This window comes from Carcharhinus amblyrhynchos, chromosome 35 (genome assembly GCF_965287045.1).
Source record: "Carcharhinus amblyrhynchos chromosome 35, sCarAmb.v2.hapA, whole genome shotgun sequence".
NCBI lineage: Eukaryota > Metazoa > Chordata > Chondrichthyes > Carcharhiniformes > Carcharhinidae > Carcharhinus > Carcharhinus amblyrhynchos.
Genome location: NC_137358.1, coordinates 16411689 through 16430339, shown reverse-complemented (window position 1 = coordinate 16430339; position 18651 = coordinate 16411689). Strand labels below are relative to the sequence as shown.

The following is an 18651-nucleotide window of genomic DNA, read 5'->3' as shown; positions in this document are numbered from 1 at the left end:
TGGGAGAGGTTGGTGCGTGAGCTGGTGTGTGTGGGTTAGCTGGGAGAGGTTGGTGCGTGAGCTGGTGTGCGTGGGTTAGCTGGGAGAGTTGGTGCGTGAGCTGGTGTGTGTGGGTTAGCTGGTGTGTGTGGGTTAGCTGAGAGGGCTCGGTGTGTAAGCTGGTGTGTGTGGGTTAGCTGGGAGAGGTCGGTGTGTGAGCTGGTGTGTGTGGGTTAGCTGGGAGGGCTCAGTGTGTGAGCTGGTGTGTGTGGGTTAGCTGGGAGAGTTGGTATGTGAGCTGGTGTGTGTGGGTTAGCTGGGAGAGTTGGTATGTGAGCTGGTGTGTGTGGGTTAGCTGGGAGAGGTCGGTGTGTGAGCTGGTGTGTGTGGGTTAGCTGGGAGAGTTGGTGCGTGAGCTGGTGTGTGTGGGTTAGCTGGGAGGGGTCAGGGCATGAGCTGGTGTGTGTGCGTGAGCTGGTGCGTGTGAGTTAGCTGGGAGGGGTCGGTGCATGAGCTGGTGTGTGTGTGGGTTAGCTGGGAGGGGTCGGTTCATGAGCTGGTGTGTGTGTGGGTTAGTTGGGAGAGGTTGGTGCGTGAGCTGGTGTGTGTGGGTTAGCTGGGAGGGCTCGGTGTGTGAGCTGGTGTGTGTGGGTTAGCTGGGAGAGGTTGGTGTGTGAGCTGGTGTGTGTGGGTTAGCTGGGAGAGGTTGGTGCGTGAGCTGGTGTGTGTGGGTTAGCTGGGAGAGGTTGGTGCGTGAGCTGGTGTGTGTGGGTTAGCTGGGAGAGGTTGGTGCGTGAGCTGGTGTGTGTGGGTTAGCTGGGAGAGGTTGGTGTGTGAGCTGGTGTGTGTGGGTTAGCTGGGAGGGCTCGGTGTGTGAGCTGGTGTGTGTGGGTTAGCTGGGAGAGGTTGGTGCGTGAGCTGGTGTGTGTGGGTTAGCTGGGAGAGGTTGGTGCGTGAGCTGGTGTGTGTGGGTTAGCTGGGAGAGGTTGGTGCGTGAGCTGGTGTGTGTGGGTTAGCTGGGAGAGTTGGTGTGTGAGCTGGTGTGTGTGGGTTAGCTGGGAGAGGTTGGTGTGTGTGGATTCGCTAGGAGGGCTCGGTGTGTGAGCTGGTGTCTGTGGGTTAGCTGGGAGAGTTGGTGCGTGAGCTGGTGTGTGTGGATTCGCTAGGAGGGCTCGGTGTGTGAGCTGGTGTCTTTCAAGTCTTTCTCCTCCCTGGTTTTAATCCCTGTTGCATCTCTGTTCTTGCCCCCTTATCGAAGGGTTGTGGGGCAAAAATTTCCAAGACATGACATTGGCGTATCTCCCACCTCAATTCCTGGCTTCGGTCACTATGTGTATGGAGTCTGCATGTTCTCCCCGTGTTTGCGTGGGTTTCCTCCAGGTTCTCCGGTTTCCTGCACGGTGGTTAGCGCTGCTACCTCACAGTACCAGGGCTTCTCTTAAGATCAAACCAAATAAACAAACTCGAGGTAAATCAGGACAAACTAAAAGGGGCAGCTCCCAAAAGGAAGGGGAACAGCCCGAACAAAATCAAAGTACAAAGAAAACTTGAAAACATCAAATTAAAATGATTATTAGGGTCAACAATGCACCCCAGCCCCTGCGGTGCCCACCGGGCGTGGAAGGCATCAACTGTGCCCGTGGATACCACATGCTCCCTCTCCAGGGACACCTGGCTGCGAACGTAGCCACGGTAGAGGGGCAGACAGTCAGGATGGACGTCCCTGTCGATTGCCCGCTGTCTGGACATGTAAATGGAGCGTTTTGCCAGGCCCAGGAGCAGGTTCACAAGGAGGTCGCCATCCCAACCCTCCCCTCTCCACACCGGGTGTCCGTAGATCAGGAGCGTGGGACAGAAGTGCAAACAAAATATCAATAAAAGGTTCTTTGGGGAAACGAGAAGGGAGTGTGACCTAAGACAGGAAACATAGACATGGTCCACGGACTCCACAGAAGGGGCAAACTTCGGAGCCTGTGAACCAGTGAATCCTACGGTTGTGTGAAACTGCTGCATGCATCACCCTCCACCCCAGGTCCCCGATGTAATTGGGGGAGACCTCACTGGGGTCCCGACAGCAACAAAGCCCACCAAGGTGTATCGGGGTGACAGGCAAGGATGTGATAGTGAAAGGTATGCAGCAACAGCACGTACAGGAAATGCCTCCGCGCACTGGAAAAAGGCACAGAGGACATTTCCACGAGGCTGTGGGGCACCTGACCCAAGGGGGGTGGTTTGAGGCTTTGGGCCAATGTGGAATTCCGTCTGAGCAGGGGAGCGATCGGGCAGGATCCCACTGCATGCCTGCACCGCCTCGAGACCGTGTGCATCTTTGGGGCCAAGCACGACCGTCCTAAGGTCTTGGATGGCTTTGGCCGCGCGCCGGACAGACACCCCCGCGCGCTCAGCCAACACACGAGGGCTCATCCAGCCCGCCCCTCCGCCATTCAGCACGTCCCGATCCTAGTCACCCCGGCGTCCACAGCCTCCCTCTCCGTCAGCCACCTGAAGTTATACGGCTGGAGGAGCGGATTCCTGAGCTACTCCTGACGGGGGAGAGCTGCATCATGAGGCAACTGCGTTCCAGACCGTGATGAGGTCCTGGTAAAAGACGGGCAACTCCTGCAAGGAGGTCGAAACGTGCCCCAGATCGATATGCAGGAGCTGCACATCATAACTGAGGCCGCACCACTGGCGGAAGAAATACATCGCCAGGGCGCACCATCGTGGAGGAGGCTCAACGTAAAGGTATCTCTGCAGGGTCTGGAGGCGGAAGGTCGCTATCTGAGTGTGGAGGCACACCAGACCTTGACTACCCTCCTCAAGTGGGAGATGCAGGACTGCGGCAGGGACCCAGTGCAATTGTCCCAGAATAAATGCAGGCGGGTTCTCTGAATATCGGCGACAAAGCAGGGGTCACAGTAGCAGGGACCCAGGTTCAATTCCCAGCTTGGGTCACTGTCTGTGTGGAGTTTGTACGTTGTCTGCGTGGGTTTCCTCCGGGTGCTCCAGTTACCCCCCACAGTCTGAAAGATGTGCAGTTAGGTGAATTCTCCCTCAGTGTACCTGAACAGGCACCGGAGGACGGGGATTTTCACAGTGACTTCGTTGCAGTGTTAACACAAGCCTACTTCTGACCAATAAACAAACTTTTTTTTTTAGACATGCTGGTTAGGTGCATTAATCGTGTTAATTACCCCCTCTCCCCCCATTCTACCTGGAGTTCAAACATTCTCAATCCAGCAACTCCACAGATAGAGCATTGGAAGTGTCTCTGTAATGGTGATCAGCACGTTTCCCACCCCGATTCCTCTTCACCTTTTTTTATTAGTATCACAAGTAGGCTTACATTAACACTGCAAAGAAGTTACTATGAAAATTCCCTTGTTGCCACACTCCGGCAAGTGTTCAAGTACACTGAGGGAAAATTTAGCACGGCCAATGTACCTAACCAGCATGTCTTTGGGGCGGCACGGTAGCACTGCTGCTTCACAGCTCCAGGGTCCTGGGTTCGATTCCCGGCTCAGGTCACTGTCTGTGGGGAGTTTGCACATTCTCCTCGTGTCTGCGTGGGTTTCCTCCAGGTACTCCGGTTTCCTCCCACAGTCCAAAGATGTGCAGGTTAGGTTGATTGGCCATGCTAAAATTGCCCCTTAGTGTCCAGGGATGTGTAGGTTAGAGGGATTAGTGGGTATAATATGTAGGGATATGGGGTTAGGGCCTGGGTGGGATTGTTTGGTGCAGACTCAATGGGCCGAAGGGCCTCTTTCTGCACTGTAGGGTTCTATGGTTCTGTGGGAGGAAATTACGGGTTATTGTGTGCGGGTAGGTAAATGGAGCTGAGTCCACAAAAAGATCAACCATGATCTTATTGAATGGCAGAGCAGGCTTGAGGGGCCAGATGGCCTACTCCTGCTCCCAGTTCTTGAAACCAGAGCATCCGGAGAAAACCCATGCAGACACAGGGAGAATGTGCAGACTCCACACAAACAGTGACCCAAGCCGGGAATCAAACCCGGGTCCCTGGCACTGTGAAACAGCAGTGTTAACCACTGTGCCACCCAAAATTGTGATGTGGAGATGCCAACTTGGACTGGGGTAATAAACACAATAAGTCTCACAATACCAGGGTTAACGTGCAACAGGTTTAGGAGCAGCGCTCTGAAAGCTCATGGCTTGTGCTACCAAATAAACCTGTTGGACTTTAACATGATGTTGTGAGACTACTTACTGTGTTTACCCAAGATTAAACAGTTTTCATAGAATCCCTACAACACAGGAGGCCATTCGGCCCGAAGAAACTGTCCCGACCACCAGGTCCCTATTCCCGTAACCCCACCCTGCTAATTCCCCTAATACTAGGGTCAATTTAGCATGGCCAATTCCCCTAATACTATGACCATGTTAAACTGACCCATTAACCTAACCTGCGCATTTTTGGATTGTGGGAAGAAACCCACGCAGACATGGGGAGAATGTGCAGGCTCCACACAGTCAGTGACCCCCGAAGCCAGAATTGGACCTGGGTCCCTGGCCCAAAGAGGCAGCAATGCTGACCACTGTGTGTGTGTTGGGTCTGCACTCCTTAAGAGTCCAGCAGGAGGAGAGGTGACCTGATTGAAACATGTGCAGTGTTGACCACCCTTCTTCATTGCAGTGTTAATGTCAACCTACTTGTGACACTAGTGAATCATGAACTAAACAAGCTGGATTGTCTGACCTTGAATCCTGAGCTTCTTTACAGTTGAGCTGGTTTTAGTGAACATGGTGAACTATCAGACATCATTATGGACACAGCAGCATCATCAAGCTGCGCCCAAGGAGCTGCCTCCCTCCCGGGGGCCTCTCCCAATGTCCGTCGCGCCCCCATGACGTCACTGCGCGCTGATTGGGCGACCGCTCTCCCGTCCTCGAATTCTATTGGCCACTTCCAAGGCCCCGGCGGGTCAGCTGCCGTGACCTCCTTCTAGGGGGTGACCCAGGCCCCGCCGGTCAGTAAAAACTGCCTGGGCGGCCCAGGCCGGCGGGAGGGTTAGTCCAACGGCTCCTGTATTTCTCCTCGTTTCACCCAGTGTTGGGTGCGGAGGGGTGTTTCGGCTTCTCTGGCAGCGGCTGGTGCCGCGGTTTGGGAGCAGGCGGCACGCCGGGCGGCCATTTCCAGAAAGTTCTGGGGTTGGGGGGGGGGAAGGTGGGGGCGGCGCGCATGCGTGCGGGGTGAGCAGGGGGGAGGGGGAGCGGAGCGAGCAAAGAGTCAGTCAGCATGGACCCCCAGAAAGTCCGGGACCTCAGCGCCTTTGTGCAGCTCTGCAAGAGCAACCCTGCCGTGCTGCACATGCCCGAGCTGCGCTTCTTTACAGAATGGCTGCAGAGGTAAAGGAGGGCGAGGGGGTGACGGGGGGGGGGCGTAGGAGGAGGCGTGTCTAAGGAGGTGGAGGGGTGACTGGGGAGAGGGTGGGTGATTAGGAGTGACTGGGGGAGGAGTGACTAGGGGCCAGGTTAGTGGTGGGGGAGGGGTGCCAGGGGCAGGGTTGGCGGTGGTGGGGGAGGGGTGCCAGGGGCAGGGTTGGCGGTGGGGGAGGGGTGCCAGGGGCAGGGTTGGTGGTGGTGGTGGGGGAGGGGTGCCAGGGGCAGGGTTGGTGGGGGAGGGGTGCCAGGGGCAGGGTTGGCAGTGGGGGAGGGGTGCCAGGGGCAGGGTTGGCGGTGGGGGAGGGGTGCCAGGGGCAGGGTTGGCGGTGGGGGAGGGGTGCCAGGGGCAGGGTTGGTGGTGGTGGTGGGGGAGGGGTGCCAGGGGCAGGGTTGGTGGGGGAGGGGTGCCAGGGGCAGGGTTGGCAGTGGGGGAGGGGTGCCAGGGGCAGGGTTGGCAGTGGGGGAGGGGTGCCAGGGGCAGGGTTGGCGGCGGTGGGGGAGGGGTGCCAGGGGCAGGGTTGGTGGCGGTGGGGGATGGGTGCCGGGGCAGGGTTGGCGGCGGTGGGGGAGGGGTGCCAGGGGCAGGGTTGGTGGCGGTGGGGGAGGGGTGCCAGGGGCAGGGTTGGTGGCGGTGGGGGAGGGGTGCCAGGGGCAGGGTTGGCGGCGGTGGGGGAGGGGTGCCAGGGGCAGGGTTGGCGGTGTTGGGGGGGAATATGGCGGGGGGATCTGAAGATCACATGTAATTCTATCCCCCATGTGTGTGAGATCTCCAGGCGTTTTAGGAATGTGTGTCGGTGCTGGATTGTAATGAACTGGACCGGTTTACAGTGCGATCCACTGCACAAAGACTTGCGGGTTTAAACACAGCAGGTGTGTTATACCCAGTACCGACCAGCCCCAGGCTGTGTGGCTACCCGGTTATCACTTGTATGGTTTTGCATACTGGAGTCTGAATTTTAACAAACAGGAAGACAGCAACTGGTACCATCTTTAACTGACACCAAGCCCCGCGTATCATCGTAGAATCCCCAGTACCAACAACAATCCCACCCAGGCCCTGTCCCCATCTCCATAACCCAACTTCTTACTCTGAAAAAGGGGCAATTTAGCATGGCCAAACCCACCTTATCTGTGCATCTTTGGTTTGAGGGGAAACCAGAGGAAACCCACGCAGACACAGGGAGACTTGACATGAGGCAGCTGTGCTAACCACTGTGCCGCCTCATGATGTGCAGTTCCCTATCTATCAGGAAAGATTGAGCAGGCTGGAGCTATTCTCCAGAAAAGAGAGAGCTGAAGGCTGACACACATCTGCCCTTGTGTAATTTGGCAGTATGACTCTTGGTTGGTCTTAATCCAGTTGTGTACAATCTAGTCTTTTCATTTGTCAAGTCACATTGCCTCTCAATGCACAGACTCCACTCTTGAAGTCTCTCTGAATAGATAACAGGTTTTAAACTCGGATGCAGCGTTGTTGTTCTCCTCTTGCGCCTTTTGTAAAATCTCGATATCCGCATGGGGGCACCAAGGTTGGGCAGGCTATAATAAGTGAAAGCCAATCTAGATCTTGTTTGCGACACAATGATGCGTTTTTGGTAATGGATTGTCCAGTTTGTTTCTGGTGTAGCTGCACAGTATTGCTTGTGAACCTTTAGAGACTGATCCACTGTAATGTCCAGAACCTTACCTTTCCTTTCCTCGCAGGGAGTTTAGTTCTACTTCCTGGAGAGTGCATGAATGGATAGCGTTAGAACAGCCCATGTACGTAACACTACGCTTTTCCAAATTAAACCCTGGTTGCTGAACATGGGCCCGTTCCCTGACACATTGTGATTAGTTTGGAGTAGTTAAGCTTCCTCTGCAGTCCTAACATTTGCACGTACCTTTGTTATATCTGCCAACTGGCATTGAAGTGGCAAAGAACAAATTTCCCAATCCTGATCTGTTGAAGGTACAACTTGTAAGAGGACTCCAGGCAGCTCCAAATCCTTTAACAACTTGCTGCCACTGAGCATTCAACCAGTTCTTGTTCCATTGCAGCAGATAGAAATTAGAGGATATCTTGCAGCCGTCCTATCTCTGATGTCCCACAGTTGTCATGTCGCTGCTTCTCCAATCCTGATCTCTTGCACTTTTCTTTTACTGCAGCATTGGTGGCTGTGCTTTCTGCTGACTTTGGAATTCCCTTCCTAAACTTCTCCGCCCCTCTCTCATCTTTTAAGTTGTTGCTCCCTAAAATCTAATATTTCCTTACCTGGATCTGTGTCAAATTTTGCCTGCTGAAGCTCCTGTGAAGCACCCTGGGCCGTTTTACCATGCTTAAATAAATTATAGCTTGTGTGATTTAATCTCATTGAACGTTAAGGTACACAATGTCTTTAGGGTTTTTTTGTTCTTTCCTAGGAAATGGGTGTTGGTGGCTAGGCCAGCATTTATTACCCATCCCTAATTGTCTTTCAGAAGGTGGTGGTGAGCCGCCATGCAGTCCACATGGGGTAGGTACACCCACAGTGCTGTTAGGGAGGGAGTTCCAGGATTTTGACTCAGCGACAGTGAAGGAACAGCTGATACATTTCCAAGTCAGAATGGTGAGTGACCTGGAGGGGAACTCCCAGGTGGTGGTGTCTCCAGGTATCTGCTGCTCTTGCCCTTCTAGATGGTAATGGTTGTGAGTTTGGAAGGTGCTGTCGAAGGAGCCTTGGTGAGTTGCTGCAGTGCCACTTGTGGATGGTACACACTGACAGTGGTTGAGGGAGTGAAGCTGATGAGCGGGGTGCCAATCAAGTAGGCTACTTTATCCTGGATGATGTTGAGCTTCTTGAGTGTTGGGAGCTCCATTCATCCAGGCAAGTAGAGAATGCCGCACCACATTCCTATCCCCAGCCTTTGGGGAGTCAGGAGGTGAGTTACTCACTGCAGAATTCCCTGCTGTTGTAGCCACAGTATTTATATGGCTGGTCCAGTTCAGTTTCTGGCCAGCCTTTCCAAGATGTTGGTCATGGGGGGATTCAGTGATGGTTATACCAGTGAATGTTATGGAGAGATTCTCTCATTTCAGATGGTGATTGCCTGGCAGTGTGTGGACTGAGTGTTTCTTGCTGCTTACCTCTTATCTACTCACTGTTTAGCTGCTCTAATAGCTAGTCTCGTTTCCTTGAAGGTTCCTGGCAGTTATTTACATTAGATTGATAACATTTTTGTTTAAATCTTAAATATGAGTGCTGGATGGCACTTTCAAAATGTCTATGTGTATTATGGATATTGAAGGTTCAGAACAATTTGGATCACTTTTTAACAAAAATAAGGTAATCTGTTGTAGAACCATAATTGTAGATAATGAGACAATTCAAGGGTTTTTGATAAGTATTGATGTCAATCAGTTGTATATTCTAACTCTGTATCTGAGTCCACCCACATTAAATGGATTGTTAATATTGGGTGTTGAGTGGAGGTTAAACATTGAAGGCTGGGAGTGTCCGATTGTGCAGGGGCCTATACCAGAGGATTGGGGAATTTGAAGTTTTTTTTATTAATTCATGGGATACGGTTGTTGCTTACTGGCTGGCCAGCATTTATTGCCCATCCCTAGTTGCCCTTGAGAAGGTGGTGGTGAGCTGCTTTCTTGAATCGCTGCAGTCCATGGTGCTGTGGGTTCACCCACAAAGCTGTTAAGGAGGGAATGGCCGGATTTTGACCCAGTGACTGTGAAGTAACGGCAGTTAATTTCCAAGTCAGGATGGTGAGTGGTTTGGAGGGGAACTTGCAGGTGGTGGTGCTCCTGTGTATCTGCTGCCCTTGTCCTTCTGGACGGAAGTGGTCGTGGGCTTGGAAGGTGCTGTCTAAGGATCTTTGATGAATTGCTGCGGTGCGTCTTGTAGATAGTACACACTGCTGCTACTGAGAATCAATACTTTTCAAAAACCCATGAATTGTCTCATTATCTACAATTATGGTTCTACCTTATTTTTACCTTTTTTTTAAAAAATTAAATATCCATAAAACACATGGACATTTTGAAAGTGCCATCCAGTACTCATTTACAAATGTCTAAACAAAAATGTTTTTATCAATCTAATGCAGATAATTGCCAGGAACCCTCAAGGAAACGAAACATGCTATTAGAGCAGCTAAACAGTGAGTAGACAAGAGGGAAGCAGCAAGTAAAACTCACACCACACACTGCCAGGCAATCACCATCTGAAATGAGAGAATCTCCCCAAAACATCCACTGGTGTAACCATCACTGAGGGAGTGGATGTTTCTTCCCTTGGAGTGATGTACGATATAAAGAAGTTGGGGAAAGAGTACACTGAAGCACCCCAGCAGCAATTTGTGGAGGTGGGAATGTGCGATCTTGTTCTGGAAGGGTTTTAAAACAGCTTCAATAGATTGCCAAATGATTTCAGATAAATTGTACTGGTCATTGAAATCAAAGAGCGCCATTTCAAATCATTCACCCTCTTGTTAGCTGAAGGCTGGTCACGTGGAACCATTTGAAATTTGAGTTTAATGATTGAGTGAAAGGCATGTGCTTTGTCAGCTGGTTCTGCTGTGCTGTTGGCATGGTTCACAAAAGATGAGTTGTGTGCCTGTTGTCCTGAAACGTGTTGGCCTGGATTGGTGTACTATCTGTCCCGAGCAGAGTACACTGGATCTTTGTCTGCTGATGTGTCAGTGGAGTGTCTGTGTGTTTAACTTCCGTCGCCCATTTTCTCTACTTCTGAAGAGATTGAGCCCTTAACTGAGCTGAATTCCAGGCACTGGTCATCTCCCTGGATTTTCCAAAGGGGTATTTTACCAAGTGTTGGTATAATGCTGTGGGGGATGTAACAGCCAAGGGTGGTCTCCAGGTGTCAGTGTGTGCATTCTACTGGGAATCAGGAATGGAAGTGGATTTTCTTCCTAACTTATGGTGCTATGTTCAGTTCATACCTTGTTTGGATCATCTAACTGTTACAGACCAGAGATTACTTGTGACCATGTCAATCCTTGTAGCTTCCAGACTTTATCATCTCAAAGCCAACAATGCAGCATCTTGCTGCCTTTCTGATGCTCTCATGAGAGTTTGCTGCTGCTAAACCACTTTACTAATAAACTGCAAGGTGGAGGGTCTGTTTGGTAATGCCACTGTTGGTGTGGTCAGTTTCAGTACATTTTGAGGTGCAATTTGGCAGTTCTGGACTTTAAAATGAGGGAGCTATTCAATCTGGGAAACAGTTGGTGAAATCTATTCCCCTGAGTTGAAACTGGAGTACTCTGATCTTGACCGACTGTGCATCAGTGCCGTGTAACATTATTAATACGTGTCATCCAATATGTTGCTTAGGTATCCAAAAATGTCACAAAGGCACTCGGGTACCGTCTGTCTTTCTGGCACAGTAAGAAGACTCTCAACACCAGGTTAAAGTCCAACAGGTTTATTTGGTAGCAAACACCACTAGCTTTCGGGGCTCTCCCAAAGGGGCAGAACCCCGAAAGCTAGTGGCATTTGCTACCAAATAAACCTGTTGGACTTTAACCTGGTGTTGTGAGTCTTAATATGTTTACCCCAGTCCAACGCCGGCATCTCCACATGTTTTTCTGACATCCAGTACTTTGCAAGCTTCTGCTCTTCAAATCGCTACTATTTTTATAGAAAATGTTGTGATGTAAGATTAAATGCAAGTGAACAGGAGAAACCTTTTAAATGTAGAGGTGGGATGGACAAAACCAGCTTTGGTGATGGAAACAGAAACCATCTTCATATAATGAGTCAGAGGGGCGTAAAGGATAGGAGAATGGGGCAGGGCATGCAGTATTAGACCAACTGTTCAGGTAGAGAGAAAAGAAGACTGGTTGGACCAGATGGTCCACTTGTCTGCTGTGATTTGGAAAAATGTCATGTTAACCACAGGCTTTTAGAAGAAGGATGAGAAGTTTGTTTTTAGCATGTGACATGCTCTACTGGGATATCAGGATGGAGATTGATTTAGTGAGTCTTTGTTTGTGTATCCTCTCCCTCCTGCTCAGTGCTTCCCTGGAGTCACTGCTTTCTGAGTAAAGCTGCCCAACATGCATGAACAATCCTCTGATACTTCACCCACATGTGTATTCATAAGATTACCAGGTGCAGGAGTAGGTCATTCGGCTCATCGAGCCTGCTTCTCCCATGCACAAAATCATGGCTGGTCTGATTGTGGACTTTACTCCACTTTTCTATCTACCCGTCCTATAACTCTGAGCTTCCTTGTAGATTAAAAATTGACCTTCACTACTCTCTGGGGAAGTGAATTCCAAAGATTTACAATCTGCTGGGAGAACAAATTCCTCCTCATCTCTGTCTTAAATGGGAGACCCCTTATTTTGAAACTGTGCCCCCCTCCTGGGTTCGAGATCTCTCCTCAAAGGGAAACATCTTGTCAAACCCTGTCCGTAGAATCTTGTATGTTTCAATTAGATTTGTCCTCATTCTTCTAAACTCCAAACGGTATAGGCTCAACCTTTCCTCATAAGACAACCCCTTCCCAGGGATCAATGAATCTTCTCTGAAATGCTTCCGATACAGGTACACCAATACAATGATGTCAGCAATGCCCTGCACAGCTGGAGCAGGAATTATTGACTCAATTTTCCATTTCCCCTTGCAATAAAGGCCAGTATTTCATTTACCTTTCTAATTACTTATGTTACTGCTTGTTAACCTTTCCATTTATGTATAAGGTCACCCAGATCCTCCTCCTCTGTGGCATACTGCAGTCTGTCTCCATTTGCTCTAGACTACATCCCCCTCCGGGAAATCACTCTATCTACTTTATCAAATTTTTTAATCATCTTAAACACCTCCGTCCGACCTCCCCTTCATGTTCAGTATAAACCTGGACATTGAGTGATTGCTGACTGTTTACTATGATGAGTCAAGGCAGTGCAGTGTTCGTACAACTCCATTTTGCAGCAGGAATCACTAGATTGTGATCAGGCTTAGGGATACATGCAAATATTTTTGGTTCTCTGCCCAGATGGCCTAAGGCCAATAGTAGTGTCCCTGCAATTATTTCTGCTGAGACCAGTTGACTTGCGGCACAATGGCCCACATTAGCACTGCTGCCTCACAGCACCAGGGACCCAGATTTGATTCTTGGCTGGGGCCGCTGTCTGTGTGGAGTTTGCACGTTCTCCCCGTGTCTGTGTGGCTTTCCTCCGGGGGCTCCAATTTCCTTCCACAGTGCGAAAGACATGCTAATTAGGTACATTGGCCAGGCTGAATTCTCCCTTAGCGTACCCGAACTAGCATTGGAGTGTGGTGACTAGGGGTTCTCACAGGAGTTTCATTGCAGTGTTAATGTAAACCTACTTGTGACACTAATAAAAAAGCAAGAATTGCATTAAGTTGATCTTTCTCTACGCCCTAGCCATGACTGTAACACTACATTCTGCACCCTCTCCTTTCTTCTATGAATGGTGTGCTTTGTATAGCGCACAAGAAACAATACTTTTGACTTACCAATACATATGTCAATAATAAATCAAATATAAATGCAATATGTTGTAATTTGCTTTAAGGAGGAGAAATGAACCATGCTGTTAAACTGAGGATTAATTCCAAATGATTTAGTGAGTTAATTTGTTTCAAAGTATGTTTATGGGTGATTGTGTAGAAACTGAGTGTTCAGGAGTTAGTGTCCACATTCCCGAAACCTTGACTTATTCAGATAAGGATTTTTAAGCCAATGTAAATGTTTGCTCAGCAGTGACTCAGACTAGCCAGGTCACTAACAATGAGGTGTTTACATAATTCTGCTTTTTCTTTACAGTATGGGAGCAGTCATCCCACCACCAGCAGAACACCCCAAATTTCCAGAGTCACCCAAGGTACGCCTGTGTATGAAGTCATGCTTTACACTCAGCACCAGTTGAGATAACCCAGGTGATCTGCATGCATTCCCAGTGGGAATTTCCCAAAGATTTCACCCCCTTCCCCCCACCGAGTTGGCACAGGCTTTTTAGATTGGCCCTTGCCTTTCCCAGAATGTTGCATGTTTTCAGGTTGTGGGGGAGGTTATTCTCGCTCAGGATATGGGCATCGCTGGCCATCCCTAATTGCCCTTGTAATGAGTGGTTTGCTGGGCTGTTTCAGTGGGCAATTAAGAGCTGGCTTCTCACGTTGGCTAGGCCGGATAAGGATGGTAGATTTCCTTCTCTGAAGACCAGCTGTGTATTCCAGACTTATTGAATTTGAAATGCATCAGCTACTGCGGTGGGATTTGAACCCGTGTCCCCAGAGCATTAGTCTGAGTCTCTGGATTACTAGTCCAGTGACGACAACACTATGGGCCCACTTTCGCCTGTAGATGCTACGATATACAAGGACAGGATGGCACAGTGAGTGAATTCCTCTGTCATTGTTCATAGCAGCCACCTGGTGCCTAGAAATGCTTTTAGCCAATCCCCTGTGCAGAATATAGAAACTGCTTTTCAAATTTATTTTGAGGAAGAGAGAAATAAGAATGTAAACTTCCTATTCTATAGAACCATAGAACATGACAGCACAGAAACAGGCTTTTTGGCTGTTCTTGGCTGTGCCAAACCATTTTTCTGCCTAGTCCCACTGACCTGCATCTGGACCACAGCCCCCCCCCCCCCCCCCCCGGTCATCCATGTACCTGTCCAAGTGTTTCTTAAATGTTAAAAGTGCGCCCACATTCACCGCTTCACCTGGCAGCTCATTCCGCACTTCCACCACTCTGTGTGAAGAAGCCCCCCTCCCCAATATTCCCTTTAAACTTTCACCCTTAACCCATGCCCTCTGGGTTTTTTGTCCCCCTAGCCTCAGTGGAAAAAGCCTGCTTACATTCACTCTATCTATACCCATCATAATTTTATACACCTCTATCAAATCTCCCCTCATTCTTCTACGCTCCAGGGAATAAATTCCTAACCTATTCAACCTTTCTCTGTAACTCAGCTTCTCAAGTCCCAACAACATCCTTGTAAACCTTCTCTGCACTCTTTCAACCTTATTAATATCCTTTTTGTGATTAGATGACTACAACTGCACTTTGGCCTCACCAATGTCTTATTCAACCACGCCATAACATTCCAACTCTTATACTCAGTACTTGATTTATAAAGGCCAGTGTACCAAAAGCACTCTTTACGACCCTATCTACCTGTGATGCCACTTTTAGGGAATTATGTATCTGTATTCCCAGATCCCTCTGTTCTACTGCACTCTTCAGTGTCCTACCATTTACCTTGTATGTTCTGCCTTGGTTTGTCCTTCCAAAGTGCAATACCTCACACTTGTCTACATTAAACTCCATCTGTCATTTTTCAGCCCATTTTTCTAGCTGGTCCACATCCCTCTGCAAGCTTTGAAAACCATCCTCACTGTGCACTAACTTCCAATCTTTGTGTCATCAAATTTGCTGATCCAATTTACCACATTATCGTCCAGATCATTGATATAGATGACAAACAACAATGGACCCAGCACTGATCCCTGTGGCACACCACTAGTCACAGGCCTCCACTCAGAAGCAATCCTCCACTACCACTCTCTGGCTTCTTCTATTGAGCTAATGTCTAATCCAATTTGCTACCTCCTTGTATACCTAATGACTGAACGTTCCTAACTAACCTCCTGTGCAGGACCTTGTTAGAGGCCTTACTGAAGTCCACGTAGATAACATCCACTACCTTCCCTTCATCCACTTTCCTGGTAACTTTCTCGAAAAACTCTTAATAGATTGATCAAACGTGACCTACCACGCACAAAGCCATGTTGACTCTCCCTAATAAGCCCCTGTCTATCCAAATATTTTGTAGATCCTATCTCTTAGTACTCTGTCCAATAATTTATCTGCTACTGACATCAAACTTACCAGCCTATAATTTTCCGGATTACTTTTTGAGCCTTTTTCAAATAACGGAACAGCATGAGCTATCTTCCAATCATCCAGCAGCTCACCTGTGGATACCAGCATTTTAAATATATCTGCCAGGGCCCCTGCAATTTTAACACTCGTCTCCTTCAAGGTCAGAGGGAATACCCTGTCCGGTTCTGGGGATTTATCTACTCTGATTTGCCTCAAGACAGCAAGCACCTCCTCCCCTTTAATCTGTTTAGGTTCAATGATCTCCCTACTTGTTTGCCTTATTTCTATAGACTCCATGCCAGTTTCCTTAGTAAATACGGATGCAAAAAACCCATTTAATATCTCCCCCATTTGTTCTGATTCCATTCATACCCAACCACTCTAATCTTCAAGAGGATCAATTTTATCCCTTACTATCCTTTTGCTCTTAATATACCTGTAGAAGCTCTTAAGATTTTCCTTCACCTGACTGCCAAAGTTACCTCGTTGTCTTTTAGCCCTCCTGATTTCTTTCTTAAGTAGTTCCTTGCACTTTTTATACTCCTCAAGCATCTTATTTGCTCCCTGTTGCCTATACGTGTCATACATCTCTCTCTTTATCAGGGTTGCAATATCCCTCAAGAACCAAGGTTCCTTATTCTTATTCACTTTGCGTTTAATTCTGACAGGAACATATAAACTCTGCACTCTCAAAATTTCTCCTTTGAAGGCCTCCCACTTACAATCAGCCTGTCTCAATCCACACTTTTTAGATCCTTTCTCATTTCTTCAAATTTGGCCTTTTTCCAGTTTAGAACCTCCACCCAAAGACCAGATCTATCTTTATCCATGATCAAGTTGAAACTAATGGCGTTATGATCACTGGAACCAAAGTGTTCCCCTTCACGCACTTCCATCACTTGTCCTAACTCATTCCCTAATAGGAGATCAAATATTGCATCCTGTCTAGTTGGTACCTCTATATATAGATTTAGAAAATTTTCCTGAACACATTTTACAAACTCCAACCCGTCTAGACCTTTAACAGTATGGAAGTTCCAATCTATATGTGGAAAATTAAAATCCCCTACTATCGCAACTTTGTTTCCTGGAGTTGTCTGCTATCTCTCTGCAGATTTGCTCCTCCAATTCTGGCTGACTATTGGGTGGTCCATAATACAACCTGATTAATGTGGTCATACCTTTCCTGTTTCTCAGCTCCACCCATATGGCATCGGCAGACAAGCTCTCTAATCTGTCCTGCCTGAGCACTGCAGTAACCCCTGCTGTGGCCAACTTTCACTAATGGCTATAATGTCATAATTCCATGTGTCAATCCACGCCCTCAGAGTACCATGATTTTACTGATGACCACTGAAACCATTGTCTGAAAACCCCATCTGGGTCACTAATGTCCCTCTAGCGAAGGAAACCTGCTGTCCTTACCCTGTCTGGCCTACATGTGACTCCAGAGCCACAGCAACATGGTTGACTCTCAACTGCCCTCTGAAATGGCCAAGCAAGACACTCAGCTCAAAGGCAGCTAGGGAGGGGCAACTAATGCTAGCCCAGCTGTGGCCCACGAAAAAAAACTTCCACCTCCCTTTTGAAAGTTACTGAGGCCCAGTTATGTAGCAAGGTTAGGATACATATATCTTGATAGCAAGCAGGAAAAGGAGAGGAAACAATAGGAGGGAGTCCAGTGTTAAAACCATATGTCTTATGATGGGATAAAGGTGACATTGGTGAGGCAGCGACAGCATGACGTCTGACGTTCTGGTTCTGAGATAGATATGTGAATGAATTAGAGACTTGGATGGAGTGAAATGAGTTGAGTGTATTCAGGAGGAATTTCTCATTCAGTATGTGGATGGCCTGACTAGAGAGGGGACAAAACTTGACCACCTCTTGTGAAATGAGGAAAGGCAGGTGACAGAAGTGTTAGTGAGAGATCTCTTTGGGACCAGTGACCATAATTCCATTAGTTTTAAGATAGCTATAGAGATTGATAGTCTGGCCTGAAAGTTAAAATTCTAAATTGGGGCAAGGCAAATGTTGATGGTTTTAGACAGGAACTCTGAAAAGTTGATTAGGGGTGTCTGTTGGCAGGCAAAGGGATGTCTAGTAAGTGGGAGGATTTCAAAAGTGTTAACCAGGGATCAGGGTAAGCACGTTCCCCTTGGAGTGCAGGGCAAGGCTGATAGAAGTAGGGAACCCTGAATGACTAAGGATATTGATGCCCTGGTCAAGAAGAAGGAAGAGGCACATGACATGCATAGTCAGCTGGCATCGTGGATCCCTTGAAGAATATAGAGGGTGTAGGAGTAAAGAGAAATCAGGAGGGCAAAAAGGGGACATGAGATTGCTTTGACAGATGAGGCAAAAGAGAATCCAAAGCTTCTACAAATATATAAAAGGCAAAAGAGTAACTAGGGAGAGAGCAGGGCCTCTTAAGGATCGACGAGGTCATCCATGTGCGGATCCACAAGAGGTGGGTGAGATCCTAAATGAATATTTCTCATCAGCATTTAGTATTGAGAAAAGTATAGATGTTAGAGAACTTGGGGGAGTAAATAGTGATGTCTTGAAGATTGTACATATTACAGAGAAAGTGCTGGAAGTCAAGGTAGATAAATTCCCGGGATCTGATGGTGTATTCCAGAATGTTGTGGGAGACTAGGGAGGAAATTGCAGGTCCCCTACCAGAGATATTTGAATCATTGGCCACAGGTGAGCTGCCTGAAGATTGGAGGGTGGCAAATGTTGTGCCTTTGTTTAAGAAGGGCTGTGGGAAAAGCCTGGTAACAACAGACCAGCGAGCCTGACGTCTGTAGTGGGTAAATTGTTAGAAGATATTCTGAGAGACAGGATCTATAGACGTTTAGAGACGCAAGGACTGATTAGGGACAGTCAGCATGGCTTTGTGAGTAGAAAAATCATGTCTCTCAAATTTGATTGAGTTTTTTGATGGGGTAACCAAGAAGGTAGGTGCGGGCAATGCGGTTGATGTTGTCTACATGAACTTTAGCAAGGTCTTTGACAAGGTACTGCATGATAGTTGTTGCACAAGGTTAAATCTGTCCAGGGTGAGGTAACCAAATGGATAAAAAACTTGGCTTGATGACAGAAACAGAGATTGTTGTAGAAGGTTGTTTTTCAAGCTGGAGGCCTGTTACCAGCAGTGTGCCTCAGCGATTAGTACTGCGTCCATTGTTGTTAGTCGTTTATATTAATGATTTGGGTGAGAATTTAGGAGGCATGGTTAGTAAGTTTGCAGATGACACCAAAATTAGTAACACAGTGGACAATGAAGAAGGTTATCTCGGATTGCAACAGGATCTTGATCAGTTGAGTCAGTGGGCTGATGAATGGCAGATGGAGTTTAATTTAGATAAATACAAGGTGTTGCAGTGTGGTAGTTCGAACCAGGGCAGGA

At 48.2% G+C, this 18651-nt stretch overlaps 1 protein-coding gene across 1 annotated transcript in view; it reads left to right on the top strand.

Moving 5' to 3' along the window:
* Positions 1-5181: 5181 nt before the first annotated feature.
* The window catches only part of st13 (ST13 Hsp70 interacting protein), a 46202-nt gene continuing 32732 nt past the window's right edge, over positions 5182-18651 (top strand). The window contains exons 1-2 of the mRNA XM_080217767.1: positions 5182-5346; positions 13173-13230. Of these exons, the coding sequence (XP_080073893.1) occupies positions 5237-5346; positions 13173-13230 (168 nt within the window). The 5' untranslated portion in view covers positions 5182-5236. The remainder of the gene's footprint in view (positions 5347-13172; positions 13231-18651) is intronic.